This window comes from Apis florea, unplaced genomic scaffold (genome assembly GCF_048593485.1).
Source record: "Apis florea isolate Af1SG1 unplaced genomic scaffold, ASM4859348v1 contig_3811_pilon, whole genome shotgun sequence".
NCBI classification, from domain to species: domain Eukaryota; kingdom Metazoa; phylum Arthropoda; class Insecta; order Hymenoptera; family Apidae; genus Apis; species Apis florea.
The window spans coordinates 990,118-1,006,005 of record NW_028256868.1 but is presented as its reverse complement, the minus strand read 5'-3'; the positions used below and the strand labels follow the sequence as shown (position 1 = coordinate 1,006,005).

At 25.0% G+C, this 15,888-nt stretch overlaps 1 protein-coding gene and 2 long non-coding RNA genes across 10 annotated transcripts in view; 2 read left to right on the top strand and 1 right to left on the bottom strand.

The window, feature by feature from the left end:
• Positions 1-15,888, bottom strand: part of Dh31-R (Diuretic hormone 31 Receptor) — a 98,242-nt gene that overhangs the window by 1,121 nt on the left and 81,233 nt on the right. For all 8 annotated transcript variants that reach the window (XM_086917007.1, XM_086917006.1, XM_086917004.1 and 5 more), the window contains 8 exons: positions 7,505-7,611; positions 4,131-4,222; positions 3,306-3,432; positions 2,605-2,831; positions 2,265-2,435; positions 2,039-2,162; positions 1,792-1,833; positions 1,637-1,720 (listed from right to left, as the gene is read on the bottom strand). In XM_086917007.1, the coding sequence (XP_086773133.1) occupies positions 1,637-1,720; positions 1,792-1,833; positions 2,039-2,162; positions 2,265-2,435; positions 2,605-2,831; positions 3,306-3,432; positions 4,131-4,222; positions 7,505-7,611 (974 nt within the window). The remainder of the gene's footprint in view (positions 1-1,636; positions 1,721-1,791; positions 1,834-2,038; positions 2,163-2,264; positions 2,436-2,604; positions 2,832-3,305; positions 3,433-4,130; positions 4,223-7,504; positions 7,612-15,888) is intronic.
• Positions 2,828-3,496, top strand: LOC116414071 (uncharacterized). The gene is made up of 2 exons (XR_015295052.1): positions 2,828-3,113; positions 3,198-3,496. It is a non-coding gene; the product is annotated as an uncharacterized LOC116414071 (long non-coding RNA).
• On the top strand, positions 4,197-14,258 carry LOC147656101 (uncharacterized). The gene is made up of 2 exons (XR_015295053.1): positions 4,197-5,335; positions 13,722-14,258. It is a non-coding gene; the product is annotated as an uncharacterized LOC147656101 (long non-coding RNA).

Below are 15,888 nucleotides of genomic sequence, written 5' to 3'. Positions count from 1 at the left end.
GCATTGAGGATTCGATTGTGGTCCGTATCGTACCATTGACCAATCGTGCAATTTTTTTCTTTTTTTATATTTAAAAATTTTTTTATTTTTTCATTTTTTTATTGTTGCACTATTTTGTTGCATGACTGTGATTCTTAATGAAACATAAATAATGAACTATTTGGATTATATTAAAAGGAGTTGAAAAAAGAAATATAGGTAAGTTGATTTTTTGTAATAAAAGTTTATCCCTTTTCAAGTTAGTTAATTTAGTTAGTTTTTTGATTAAGTATTCTAATTTATGAAAAAAAAAATCATAATTAGAATTATATATTATATTCAATCAAATAATATTCAAAAAATAATAATAAAAAATTAATTTTAAAATTGTTTAAAAAGATAAAAAAATAAAATCATGTTAACAAGTTTTATTAGAAAGTGTAGAATTTTTTTAAAAAAGCGTGCATGTTACAATTGCAAACACAATTGCAAATAACTTAGAAAAGCTTGATTTATTTTCAAATAAATATGATTGATAATAATAATGTTCCGTCAATTTTTGTGATGGTTAGTAATAAATAAAGTAATAAATAATGAAAGTATTAATTGTTCATAGAATATAAAATTTGAATATGAAATTAAGTATCTCAAACATAATGAAATTACATAATGAAAGTATATGTATAAGTTTATGATCATTTCAATCATGATCATATTGTTATTTGCGACCAAAATATAAAATCATGCCATCATTTATAATGTCTTATATAATATATAGATTTTTCTTGGATAAGGACGAATAATGATGAATACTTATGATCATATTTTCAAAATATTTAAACCATTGGCTATATACAAAGCAATTTTTACGATTTATTAAGCGATTTATCACCATTTTTTCGTAGATTGCAAAGTTCGAGTGTTTTCACTAGAGATTCCTTCGAGAATTTTTTATACAAATTTTTCTCAAGATAAATGGAATTCTAGATTTTAAAAATGTATTAAATTTTATTTTTAAATTAATTAAAATGAAAATGTAAGTACTATTTCATTCTTTTGAAATCTTAAAAAAATCATCGAAGAATTCTCTATGATTTAAAACATTAATAAATTTAATAATTTTTTAACAAGATTCTAATAAAATCTGTATAAATCTTAACAATATTATTTCTCCAATAACTATAAGCATATTTTACATGATTATTCATAATATCTCTAATTCTAAGAATGAGAAAACAAAAATAAAATTTGAATAATTAAAAAATTTGTTATATATATATAAATATATATATCTTTTGCTTTTTAAAATTTAAAATTTTTTCTATTCTTCACTTTTTTAATATTTTAAAATACATTCACAATGTAAAAATTCTAAACAATTTTTGTCATTGTTTTGTCAAGATCTGAATCAATTTGACTTTCTCATATTGACAATTCTCATATTTAATTTTAGCGTTAAAAAAGAGAAGAGGAAAATGAACAATTTTAGCAATTTTTATAGCGTGAACAATTACGAATGAAGATTGCACAAAAATGAAAGAAAACAATACAGATGTAGAAAAAAAAAGGATAGAAACACGGATGATGGTATTTCATTCAAAGCGTTTTCATTTTCACAAAATTTATGATTGTTCTATGTCTTGTGAATTTGCCGTACCGAGACGGTGGTAGCTGTACAAGAATTGGCTCGATTCCGCAAGAAGGCTGAGCCCTCCCATTTTCTCTTAAATTGTGCTATCACCTAAACAAAAGTAACGTTCATTAGTGAACATTTTCTTTATTTCACGTAATTAGAAATAATCGTTTACTTACCTCACCGTTACAGAAACAGAATAAAATGGCCACACAGAGACCCTGTGGAAAAAACATCAATCAAAAATTTAAAAATTTATAAATAATATTTAATGTAATAATTATTTATTTCAAAATATTTATGAAAGATTTATGAATTAACTTTAATATTTAATTTGATATCCAAAAAAATTAAGAATTGATTATGAAATATAAGAAAATGGTTAAATGTAGTTTCTATTGGAAAATATGTGAAGTCATTTTGTACCTGGAAAGAAGCTGTTATAGCGGAAAGAACTTCATAGAAATGCTCCCAAGGGTGATTTTTCGGTGGCCTGAAGGGGATGACAAGATAATGTAAACCCAAAAGAGGTACAAGAAGTAATGTTGCCCTAATGAAATGAAAAATTGTTATTTTGTTTAATTAATCTAAAGCAAAATTACAAGTAAAATTAAAAAAAACATTTAGATATCAACTAATAGATATTAATTACCGAAATGCCTGACGCATAGATCTCGAAGGTTGTGTACCAATGCTAGGACCAGCTCTCAGCTTCATTAATAAAACTCGAACAATGTTGAAGAGGAAAAGCACATTTAATAAGGTGGAAACACATACTGGATAAACCAGTACGTTCATATAATTACCCTCATTGATCCAACATCTGAGATCATCATCAATGAATTAATATAAGTAATTTTTAAATTATATGATGTTATATAAATAAATATATATGATTCTGTAGTAGTCGTAATAATGTTTTAATATATAAAATTCTAGAAAATTCCAGTTTTTTTTCTCTTAAAATTTTAAATTATCAATATTGTACTTACTGTTCAGTGTCCGTAAGATCATTACTAGTCACTCTTAAACAGGCATAAATCGTGACGATGATTGCAGGTACGGGCCAACCAAGAATCATCAACCATTTTACTAATTTCTGTTCGCTTGTGAACGCACTAACAAGCAGAGTGTGTAGATAAAAACCTTCGCACAACATCCATGCGTAATTAGTAAGAAGAAAGTAATGAAGGATAATATGCAACAGCCGACATGTTATCTGAAAGTTGTATAATCATTTTCTTAATTCCTATTTATTTATTATAATATTTTCTAAAATAGATCAATTTTAATAATAGTATTATATACAATAAAATTTAATTCATAAAATTATATATAAAAAATGAATCAAGAAATAATAATTTAAATGATGATGTTTGTTTTAAAAAATTTTGTTTTAAAAAAACAAAAATAGAAAAACATAGATAAAAAAATAAAAATTAAAAAAAAGTTTGTTTTTATCATTGACATATATATTTCACTATAAATAAGCAAATTTATGGTATGTTAAAAAAAAAAATAGAAGAATATAAAAAAAATAAAGATGTATAAGATAATGTTTGTTTCTTGTACTATTTAATTTCAGAATTTGCAAAGGTGTTATTATTCGAACGATATACGATGTGACTAAATTTTCGTTCGTTCGAGTTACTGGGTCGAGTGTTAAGCAAAGAGTTAAGATGTTCATACATACCCCATTGTTCAACAGTAAATCCGTATTCGCTACGATGCATCTATACCACACCAGCCATAGAGCATTATTTACAGCAAAAGAGGCGAACAGGTTCATATGAAGAGTGATCCTTGCACACCTCAGGGAGCTATTTCGAAGAAATTCATGGGAAGAGTAATAAAAAATCAGAAAATATATCCTCTCATATAAAATTTCTTTTCTATTCTAAAAACTTTTAATTAATTGTAAGATCTTTTATCGTTGGAAATATTTTTTAGAAATATTTTTCTAAAAAAAAAAAATAACATGAATTCTTTTAAAAAGACAATTTAATCTTTACAAATTTTAATCTTTCCTTTTCTTCAATATTAAACTTTATTTTATATTATTTCTTTTTTTCAATTTGAATATTCTATTAAATTTTTTTCATTCAATTGTATAACAGTAATTCGAATATTTCAAATTCCAAGAAATTAATAAAAATTCTATAAATAGTAAATTGAAATCGAAACGTATTAGAAAAAACAACGATATTAATTTCCAACATTTCATTCATAATAATAATAATTTCATGCATTTTAATTTATATTTTATATATCGACAAATTTATAATATATAAATTTGGAAAAGCAAAATTCTCCGTTTGTTTACGGATATAAACAATGCTATGCGTAAATTTGCATGGAATGTTTTAAAGTTTCTCGATACGAAGAAATAATTGATTTTGATATAACGAATTTATTTTAACAAAAAAAGGAAAAAATACGAGAAGTTAGAATAAAAAGGAAAAGAAAAGAAATATAATAATGTGAGGAGAAGATAAATTCGTATTCATTATTAACTCACCGGAAATATGTTAGAATACCTAATGAAAGTAATAATGCTATCAATGATATTGCATATCCAGCCTCGTAAAGTCCATTAATTCCTTGTTGCCACTGAAATGGGAATTAATATATCATATAGAAGCTATAAAATATTTTTTATATTATTGATCATATTATTTATTATATAAAAAAGATTACGAAATTCGTACATTATCGAGATGATGAAACTCCCAAATATTTTGTTTTCTTCATATAAAGCAAGCATTAAGAGAATTGTAGTATAATATCTTGAAACAAATACGTATAAGAAAATCGTAGATGTAGAAAGTAGAGCATAGAAACAGGAAAGAGGAAAAAATACATAAAACAGTCAAAACAGAAATATAAATAATGATATATCTCCAACGAAAATATAGGCAAAGATAAAATACAATCTCTCGAGAAAGATTTAAAAATGTGTATTTTCTGAAGATCAATATATTTAAATAAAATTTAGTATCGTGAAATTTCATTTTTCAAAAAAGATTAATTTTTATTCTATCATTAGAGATATGATATTTCTGCAATGAAAATTAAGAAAGAATAAGTATATAATTAAAAAATATATCATATATATTATATTATTCGTTATTGATACAATTTGTTAGGATTCAATTAATTAGAATATAAAGAAATATAAAGGTTTAATTATTGGAATATTAGAAGTCTTTGGGCGAACAGGAAGTTACATAGCAGTTACACCCGACAGTTAAGTGAACTTCATAAACTTCTACAGCGTCTAATTGCATTTATTGGCCCTTTGTCCCGTGAAAATTGAATTGGTCCCGCCATTAAGCACGACAGCTGTTCATTCGATATCCGGTGACTTGCCCGCGAATTTTGAAATTCCTTATCAAATATATATATAAATTTCTATTAAATTTCTATTAATATTCCATTCATAATGATAGAAATGTTCATTTTAATAAAAATTTTTAATCATATTAAATTAATTCTAAAATATATTATTTTTCAGATAGAAAAAGATTAAGATTGGCTATTTTCCAAAAACACTTCAATATATTTATCCACTTTCATAAAGAATAATGAAAACTTTAACCAAAACTCTTCAAGAATCTCTTAAAATCGTTTTCATACGCTTACAACAATAGAAAGTAATGGCACCATCGGGAAATTCGATGAACTCGTGAATCCCACAGGATTTCTAGGAGAAAACGAAAGAAGGTAAGCTCGAGTATAAACTATCCTAATAAAACGATTCTCATGGATATTCGCTTATAGGAATGATTCGTTTTATTAGTTTTGACAGTCATTTCGTTTTTTTTTTTTTTTATTCAACATTTCGAAGAAATTTTCGAGAAATTCATCGAGATAGAAAATTATTCCTAGTTATTCGTATCTCGGTCTGTCTTATCTTTTGCATAGTTTCTGCACAATGAAACGAATATCTTTCTCATTATATCTTTTGAATTCTTTGCTATCACGATCGTGCCTTCGGCAAAAGATATAATCCATGCAAAGATTGTGCTATGAATTTTATGCTATTATACATGCTCAAAAGTATTATAGGAATAATTAATGATTAGAGTGACTTTATAACATTAAAATTATCAGTGTATGTAATATATAGAACATTAAAATATAAATTCGTCCCATAATAAAACTCAGATAAAAACAAGGATAGAAAATAATAATTTTTTAGGAAAAAAAAATTGAAATATGAAAATAACTAAACAAAATAAAGGAAGAGATGGATGGAATTTTTAGAAAATTTTGTTAAAACAATATTCCAAATTGAACTATATTTCTTCTTTTATTCGTATTTATAACGTTTGATATATTGCTATTTTTCATCGTAAATTTCGTAATTTGTGTCGAATATTAAAATTCTTCCCGAAAATAATACTTCGGGAGAAAAAATGAAGATAAAGAGAATGAATTTTTTAAATTCTTTATCTATTAATACTCGATCTCGAGCGATAAAAATTCTAGATTTATTCGATTAAACTAGAGACCATTCTTTGAGGAATGTTTTATTTTTAGAAGATGAATGGTTATATTGAATACTTGAAGAAGTTTTTGTGAAGAAGGAAAAATATAAATATTAGTAAAATTAACTTTCTATGATTATGTTAAGAAAAAGTGGATCGTCTAATCATAAATAGAATATTCTTTTGAACTCTGTTGATAAATTATCTTCGAATATATTGAATGTTCGTTAAATTTTAAATATGAGATAATTATCGATATAAATTGATTGTATGCAATATAATTTATAAAATAATATTCAATTATATCTTAATTGTATCTTATTTAAAAGAATATTGACGTTTCTCGATAATTATATTTTTCGGCATCAATTGATCTCAATTGTCATTTATGGATAAATAATATTTTGAAAAAAAAATACAATAAAAAATAATCCCTCGATTAATTAAATAAATAACTTATCGAGCATTTCATCTTCAGATTTAATCATCTCAGAACTTTTCCATTATATTTCCGTCATTTTCAACATCAGATGTTTTTTTTTTTTTTTTTTTTTTTTTTTTATCAAGAACAAAGTTCCTGGATAAAACGAGTTTATGAAAGAACTTTTTATTTTGATTTTTCTTTCAAGTAATTTTCTTCTAAATAGAAAAATGAAGACAAGAGAAGAATCTCCACGATTTCATATTTCCATCTTCACATTTTCACATACTTATCACATACTTATCTTTATCCAACAAATAAGCTTCTATTTTGTCTCTGTACATCGGTTTAGTTTTATCATTCGTTTTTCCTTTATTACACATTATCATATATGTATACTTCATTCGTCAAGTTGGCACGTTTTTTCTTCAACCTTTCATCCCTTTTGATCCTCGATCTTATTCTCTCATTCAAATCACATCGCTCATCATGAGTATAATCCTCTATTCTTGGGGCTGTCGTTCAAAGAATTTCGCTCGAGAGGAGATTTCATTCAGGATTGCAACGTGATGGCATTTATTACTATCTCTTTATTAACATTTCAATATTCAACATATTTCTTTGAGAAATTTTTTTAAAAATTTTTCACATTTTGATTATTCAGCTAATTTTTATCGAGAGTTTTTTCATCAATTTCCTTATTTAACTTTTATTTAAGTTTTTTACTTTTTTTTTTTCCTTTAATACTCTAATTTTTATCTATTTTTAAAATCTTTTCTTAAATTCTATACTCGTTTCGTTTTTTATTTATAGTTTCTTTTTTAATTGTCTTAATTATTTATTTTATTTTGGGAATGTTTCAATAATATTCGCTAATTCTTTATTTTTAAAAATTTTTTTTTTATATATTTTATATATTGATTTTCAAATAATATTATATAATTAATTAAAAAACATAAATATTTTTGTTAATTTACTTACACTGAGGTCTTTTAAATTGATACAAGTCGTGTAGTTGCTCCAGATTTGACGAGATTCTGGATGTCGAAACCAAGTGCCGTTTAATTCACAATATTTATGTGCTTTCACTGAAACAAAAATATTTTTGCATGCTTTAAACATATTTTAAATAAAGATATTTTTATCAATGTTATCTTTTAATAAAATAAAATTATATTATATAATATTCTTCATTTATTATTTCTTTTTTTAAATATAAGAATAGAATTTTAATACAATATCTCTAAAGAATTTTTATATACGATCAAAAAAAATCAGATTGTGTCTTTCTGTGATTTATTACGATAAACATAAGAATTCAACTAGATCAATAATGTGAGAAAGTGATAAGAGATAAGCAGTAAATAAGTAAGAAAATAATCTTATCATAAATAAAAATATTAGAAATAATTATTCTATTAATAAATTATATATTATATTATAATTATAATACTATAATTTTTTTATCAATTACAATAAATTAAATAGAAGAATATTATATATTCTCTAGCTACTTTTTTCTCGTAATTTGTTAAAACGAAATAAATTTCATTTTCACAATAAAGATATCGACGAAATTCAATACTCAAACATCTATCGTTTAAAAAAAAAAATTTACATTATGTATTGGAAAATTTTTCGTAATAAAAGCAATATAAATTGATGACATATAAGTTTTTGCAATATATCCTGTTAGATCTGTTTCATTTTTCGTACTTCTTCGATACGTTCGAAGGAGCAAAATGGAGTTAGAAAATTCTGGAATATAAAATGGTATCATAGATCACGTTTGCATATGTAATAAATGTCACATATCAATAGTAATATTGTGCATATGAGAAGTGAAAATTGAAAAATTTTGTACACGTATTAGATAAGCATATTATGGATAAATACGTGAGATATCTAATTGTGAATTGCATGGCATTTCAAACATTTTAAGAATTATTGTGCTGTTAATTCCAATGCATTTTATATTTTATATATATTCGAAATCAATAATGTATGTGTATTAAACAAATATAAAATACAAAATATTAATTTTAGATAGAATTACAAATAAATAAAATTGAATGTATTAAAATTTCGATTCCAATTTGACGTAAGTTTGTAAATTAATAAAAAGTTATCGTTTGATATGGGATCATTTTTCTTTAATTCGATAAAATTTTTAAAATATTTAATTGAGTTTATAATTTTTTTTTAAGAAAAATTAAAATCACAAACATGGAAAAATTTCAAACAAATATAAATAGTTCAATCAAAAAAAAAAAAGAAAAGAAGAAAAAGAGAATGAAGACGAAAAAAAACATAGAAATTGCATAAAACTGTTTGTATTGAATGTACACAATTTCCAATCGATTTCAAGTATGTTATCAATCAAAATGCGGTTTGGAGTCTCTATTTTTCGAAACTCGTTCTTTTTTTTTTCGAAATAAAAGAATAAAGAAACAGACTATTCAATTTCAAACACCATATATCAATGAAATTTTTTTCTTTCGTTTTGCAATACTTGAAGAACAAAAGATTTCAAACGAACAATAAAAAGACAAAAAAAACTTAATTGTGATCAAATCGAGTGACACAAATTGGATTGTCCTCGTTACGAATCCTTTTCACAAATATATTTCCAGACTCATTTTTAACTCTCATTAATAACAGAGGAATTCGCAAAAAAAAAAAAAAAGTATAATCGAAAGTAAAGTATTATCGAAAATGAAAGAAACGTTTTTTTTTTAATTTCAAAAAAATTTTGTTTTTAAATTTTTAATTTGGATTTTGCATTATATTAATTTCTGGATTAACGATAGTCTTGAGTACATTTATTTTTACTTTTTTCAGAATATGGTTTTTTTTCAAATATATAAGAGTGATTTTTAAATATTATTAATTATCATATTATCATAGGTTCAGATGGCATTAAAATTTAATGCATAATACAAAAATAAATGTATTATAAAAATAATTGATACATTGTTCAAAATGGAAAATGAATTTTTCATATTGATGAGAAAATTTCCATATATTGGATTGATCTTTTTCATGAATTTAATTTTCTCTATGAAGTATCTCTTCAAAATGAAGATATTTATAGTTTACAGAAGAAATTCTCTTTGCTTGTAAGTTTTAATTTAAAATGATTAATTAAAAACTGTATATTCAGGTCAATTTAATAATTTCTTATTAAAATTTTAATTATATACATTATGTATATTTCTAATTATTTTATATTTTTTATAATATTATATATTTCATTTAATTTAATCTTTTTCTTAAACAATTTTTAATTTATATAAATATATAAATATTTTTTCTAATATACCTTTAAAGTTTAAAATTCGATCAAAATCGAGCTCAAAGAGATAACGAAATGATAGGAACAATGAAAGGAACAAATAAGTACAGTGTTTAAATTCAAAATGACAAACAATTCCAGATCAATTCTTCGATTTCAAGAACGATCCTCTTATAAGGATTCTCCTCTTCTTTATCTCAATTCTTATTGTTGTATCGTAAAAGCGTAATGTTCCTTCAGAGATGAGCCAGCAATTTGAACACATTTTTACTATGGCTCTGATACGAAAGATTGCAACGACGAAAGACATAATAGAAGTGAGAGAAGAACAAGTCGTAAAATAAATTCTAACGCTGGCTCTTGCTTGTTTGAGAAAGAAAAGTAATCAAAAAATTATCGAAATTATCGGATGATTCAATTAATTCCATTAACTATAAATTAACATCATTTATTAACCAACAATCCATATTGAAATGGAATCATTTCCATATTATAAATTTTTTTCTTCGACGTGAGATGTCGTTTTCGAATTTTCGATTCGATCGTTATAAATTTGTGAATAAATTTTCGAAGCAAAATTCTCCATTGTTGGAAAAAGAAGCCATAAAAGCGGAAGTAATGGAACGAAAATGGCGATTATCGGGTTGAATACCTAGTCTCAGAGGGGATAAATTTCCTAGTCGCAATGTGAAACATTTAATTGGCTTCTAATGAATTTCGATGCGAACTTAAGCAAAGGGAAGAAAAGAGCAATATCCGGCCGACTTTCGCGATTAATCAAGGAAGTTTATAAATGTTGAAAGGCTTTGATTATCCATTTCTTGATCTTGATTAATAATAGAAAAATGGATCTTGATTCATACGATGAAAAAGTTTGGAAATTTTATTGTGAAATTTCGAATAAAATTTTTATGGGAGTTGTAGAATATCTTTTTTCGAAGGAACGTATGAATAAATGTAAATCATTGAGTTAATCGAGATTATGAATTATTAATAATAGATCAATATTGCAATAGCAATAGTATTATAATTTATTCTAATAATTATAATTAATGTACAAAAACATTAATTTCAGATAGTGAGTATTATAATTCGTTTTTTTGTTTTCTTAATTTAATCTCTCTTTGAATCGCTGGAATATTTTTAAATCGAAGAAATAAGTAGAAATTTTCATCGAAACTTCGACATGTCGAGTGCAATCCCACGTGATAGCCTTTTATTTCAATTTTCATTCCCTTCAATGTATCGAAATTGAACCAGAATCTGTGAAAATGGACTTTCCTATCGAATACCTACTACATGCCAGATATTTATTTCAGTTGTATATTCTCCTAACATATATACATGTAATTTACATCTTAAATTAGATTTTTTATCGAGTGCTCGTTTTCATATTGCTTCATTATATCACAATCTTTTCTTTGTTTTTATTTAAATTTTTTTTTTTATCTTTGCATAAGTGTATTATATTCTAATTTCATGAATTATTTTTTCCTTCATTTTCATTATATAATTTAGAAAATTTTTCATTATTCATTCACTCACATTTTGACTCTTTATAACATGTGACATGAAAATAATAATAATGTACAAAGTTCAACAAGACATAATCAGAATATTATATTTGTCATTTTTAAATATGTACATATAAAACATTTTGTATTAGCTATGTATATATATATATTATACATGCATATTATTTCAGTGTTAAAATATTTTTAAGATAATTTTTATTACAATTTTTCTTTTTTTTTTTTTTTATATTCTTTCCATGAACTCATAAAATATTAATTCTTCCAGTTTTTATATTCAACCTTATCTTCGTAATCCCTTTGCTAAAACGTTTGTACAGAATTGTACAAAATTTTTTCACAGCGATTGTCTAATTGGAGATTGAAGTTTAAATAAAACTGATCGCAATTACGCACCTGAGTACGAAGGCAAGTGGTACAAGTTTGAAAATCATGTTATGCTCTCGTGATCCTGTTCCTTTGCCGCACTGGTCTTAGCCATTTAAAGCTACGCTTCTTTTTTTTTTATTTATTCCACGTAAAAGGAAATCGCGATAGAAGAGGAATAAACTAGTATTACAGTTAATGTTTGCGATCACTTTTTTATTTCCTCTCTTTGTCATTCTCCTTCTTTACCACGCTAATCTTCTATGCTTTAATCCTTTCAATCCTTTTTCCCTTTCCTCTTTATCAGTCTCCCTCCAACTATTTCTTTCTATTTTATCTCTTTTTCTTCTTGTTTATCATAATTTGTATAAATTATACGAATAAGGATTAATGCGATTGGTTAAAAGTCAAAAATAAGTCAAAAATAGAGTTGAAGAGAGCTAATGAAATTGAAAATATTTATAAATATTTATAAATTTCTTTATTCTATTGGAACGATAATAAATAATAAATAGTTCAACGGTGATAACATGATACTACAAGTCACGTACATATATTATATATGTATATTTTAACTTTTGAAAATTAAGGAAAAATTACTGGTGCCATCTCTTCTAGAATTATATTCTCCCGTTACGAAATCGTATGTTTGGATCGAAATTTATGATTCGTATCGGGAGCATATAACGTGAAAGGAGGTGGCATTTTTCCTGGACTTTTTTGACGACTTAAAATTTCCAAGGATTCGCGTATTTTACGATTTTCTAAAATAACCGGAAAGGAGATGGCGCGCGAAAATTTTCCTAAAATTCTAGAGATTCAAAATATCCAATTTAGATAATTTTTTGTCGTCAAGAGAATGTAATTTGGGAAGAGATGACACTTGAAATATTTTCTTTAATCTTTAATAAGATTTCTTAAAATCTTTATCTCCGCTTTTGCCGGTTGTTACTATTTCGTTCCCCAAGTTCTGCATCGTTTTGCATGTAAATGAACGGACATAAATCTTCTCGAAAATATTCTCCATTATGGTAATCATTTCAGTCGCGATTCAACCAATCCTGTGGGCTTCGTGTTTCACAACAAGAGACTCTTCGTCTCTTCGAAAGTATACGCGCTAGTTTTATCGTCTCTGCTTGCTTAAAGAATAGAAAACCAGGAGGAACGAAGTTTTATCGCGAGTGAAGTATTGTTATCGCGCCAGATTACGTATGGACATCATGGAGATTGCTTCAGCCTGTTATTTAAAAGACAATACCGAGAGAGAATGTGTAATTTATATCGGGAAGAGCTGTGTGATTTATAAATAGTTCTCTTTTAGTTGGTGGTTGAAAATTGGTTCAGATTAAACTGGATGCATATCGTGATAAAGTTGTTGCCATTGTTTTCAATTGTAGTTGCAGCAAAAAATAGTGGTTGGTTTAATGGTATAGTGAAATTATTCTTGCGAGTGATAGTGTAAAAATAGATAGTGGATTTTGTTTTAATGTAGAAAGAGTTGTATCATAATTTACGATACAAACAAAAGTGTTGTATATTGCGATATATTGTAAATGAAAAGATTGGAAAGAAAACAATTTTAACAAATATAATTTTGAAGTCATTTTCGAGTTATTTTTATCGATTTATATGCTTAATTCGTTCATTTTATTACACGTTCCTAGGATTCTTTTAAATATGCTTCAAATGAAAGTCCATCGGATTTAAATTAGCACGCTTCTATGAAGAAACGTCAATTTATTGAAATGAACGATTGTGCCTAGGGCGTTCCGATTACACGATTACTCTCAATGATTCGGTTTCAATTTAATGAAGCTGAATCTCGTTGAGATGATTGTGACTCGTTGACGAGATAAATAAGTGTCGTTGATATGAAGTATATCTTATAGTGCTGACAGTGCTGATTGATCTTGCTTTTCGGATGATCGAATTTGTTTTATGCCCGTTGCTCGTCTCGTTGCTGCATCCCTGACTGGTGATCTGTAGTTTTTTTTTTTTTTTAAAGAAACTGAACAAGGAATACATTGACGCCTGTTCCTTCTGCGGTATCGTAATGGAAAGGATAGGGCAACGCCCGGAATGAAACCGCAAGTCGTCTTTTAAAAGCGGTCAAGAGAACGGTGACAAATTGCCTCAGAATCAACTTTCAAAATTGATTTATAACACGACTATCGAGTGTCGAAACGAGGAGAGGTACACCTTGATTCGTTGTTTTAAAAATTTTCTAAAACTTTCACCCAAAGATGAGCTCATAATACGTCATCATACGTTTTTTCAAAGATTTGGCAATTGCACGCTGTTGCAATAACGATGAACATATAATAGAATATATATTATAGAAGCAATGTATTACAGAAATCTTTATCTAAGTAGTTGGATTATTTTTAGTAGATTAATGATTATTAAACTTACGTTTAATATTTTTATTTTCTTTGTCGAGTGTTATATTTTCTACTTTTTCTACATTTTACTCTACGTTTTGTGTATTAAAAAGTATATAAAATAATATGTAAATAAGTAATAAATAATATGTATATATATATATATATATATATATATTAAATCTTCACTATTGCCTATCAAGTAATAATAATAATAATAATAATAATTAATCTTTGATAAAGAAAAAAATAACTTTTTGTTCAAATAAAAGATCTGTACATCATTTTGACAAGATAAAAGGGTAAGAATAGAATTGTAAATATCGTAATGGATTGGTAAATATCATAGGTGGATTTTACGAACGAAACGAGTCCATTAGAACGGAATAAGATAATTGATGTGGAAAAGCGTTGAGAGGATGTGATGATTTTTTTTTTTTTTTTTAAACACGATGCATTTTATAAAATGACGTTGCGTGTTGTTCTCAAATTCATCCATGGTCGATCATGAATCAGTCAATGAGTGCTCGAATCTGCGTAAATCCAGTATTTTAACACGAAAGAAAAAAAATACCGCTCGATAAACCATGGAACAAACTGGAGGAGCACAAAAAGAGAGATGAAAAAGAGAAAAAAAGGGGTACAAACAATTTTCTTTTTTATAAAAAAAATTTAAATATTTTTTGTAGATATTTTGTAGATAGTGTAAATAGATTTCCTTTTGAACGATTAGATATGAATAATTTTTAGGAATTCTTATATTTATTCATTCTCTTAATTCTACATGTCTGATTATTTATCTATCGTTTTGAAATGATAATTTATTCTGTCATAAAATTCACAAATCATCGTTTTGTAATGGTATGTATTTTACGATTCCCAGAAGTATTATTATATTCAAACGAATGTGTGTAATGACATTATGATATAATATATTACATTATTGCATATCATGCTATTTTCTATACTTTGTATTTTTTTGTTATTTTAATATTCCTATTAAGTCGTAATAAAAAATGTCATAATAAAAAAATTATAATAATAAGATAAAATGTTGAAATTATATAAACATTAATATCAGAGATAAATTTTCATCATCAAGTGCGTCATCATGGATTAATTATATAACTATAATATATAACTATAATATATATTTAAGATATTTATACTTTATTTATAATACAAGACTTAAAGAAAGTGTAGTTGTAATAAAAATTTTTAAAACATAATAAAATATATTATTATAGTTTATACTTTATTCTCTTCAAGAAGTTCATTGAAAAACCATTTATCAAATTAATATTTAAAATGTTATTAAGTTTGATATTGAAATTTTAAGGATCAAATATTTCCTTTAAATATTTATTTATTTATTTTTATCTGTAAGATTCCAAATATATTTCTTCTCGTTTCAAATATTTACTCAATCTTCTTTACAGAAATAAATATTTTGATTTAAAAAGAAGATAAAAATAATTATTTAAAGGATCTATTAAAATTTTGAATTGATATTGATTTCCATTTAATAATTCCAAATTATTATATTCGAGGAAAATATAAAAATTTTCTTTAGATCAACAATTTGTAATATTAGAGCTGTTATATTATTATTATTATTATCATTTAATCAAATGCATGTAAAATAAAAATAAAAAATGTAACATTAAAACAAGTAAAAAATGTTATCTTAATATAAAATATGTTATTTCACTTTGTCTCTATATCTAATTAATAAATCTCAATTTGTATATTATTTATTATAAGTGTATTAATTAATTTATTTAACTGATT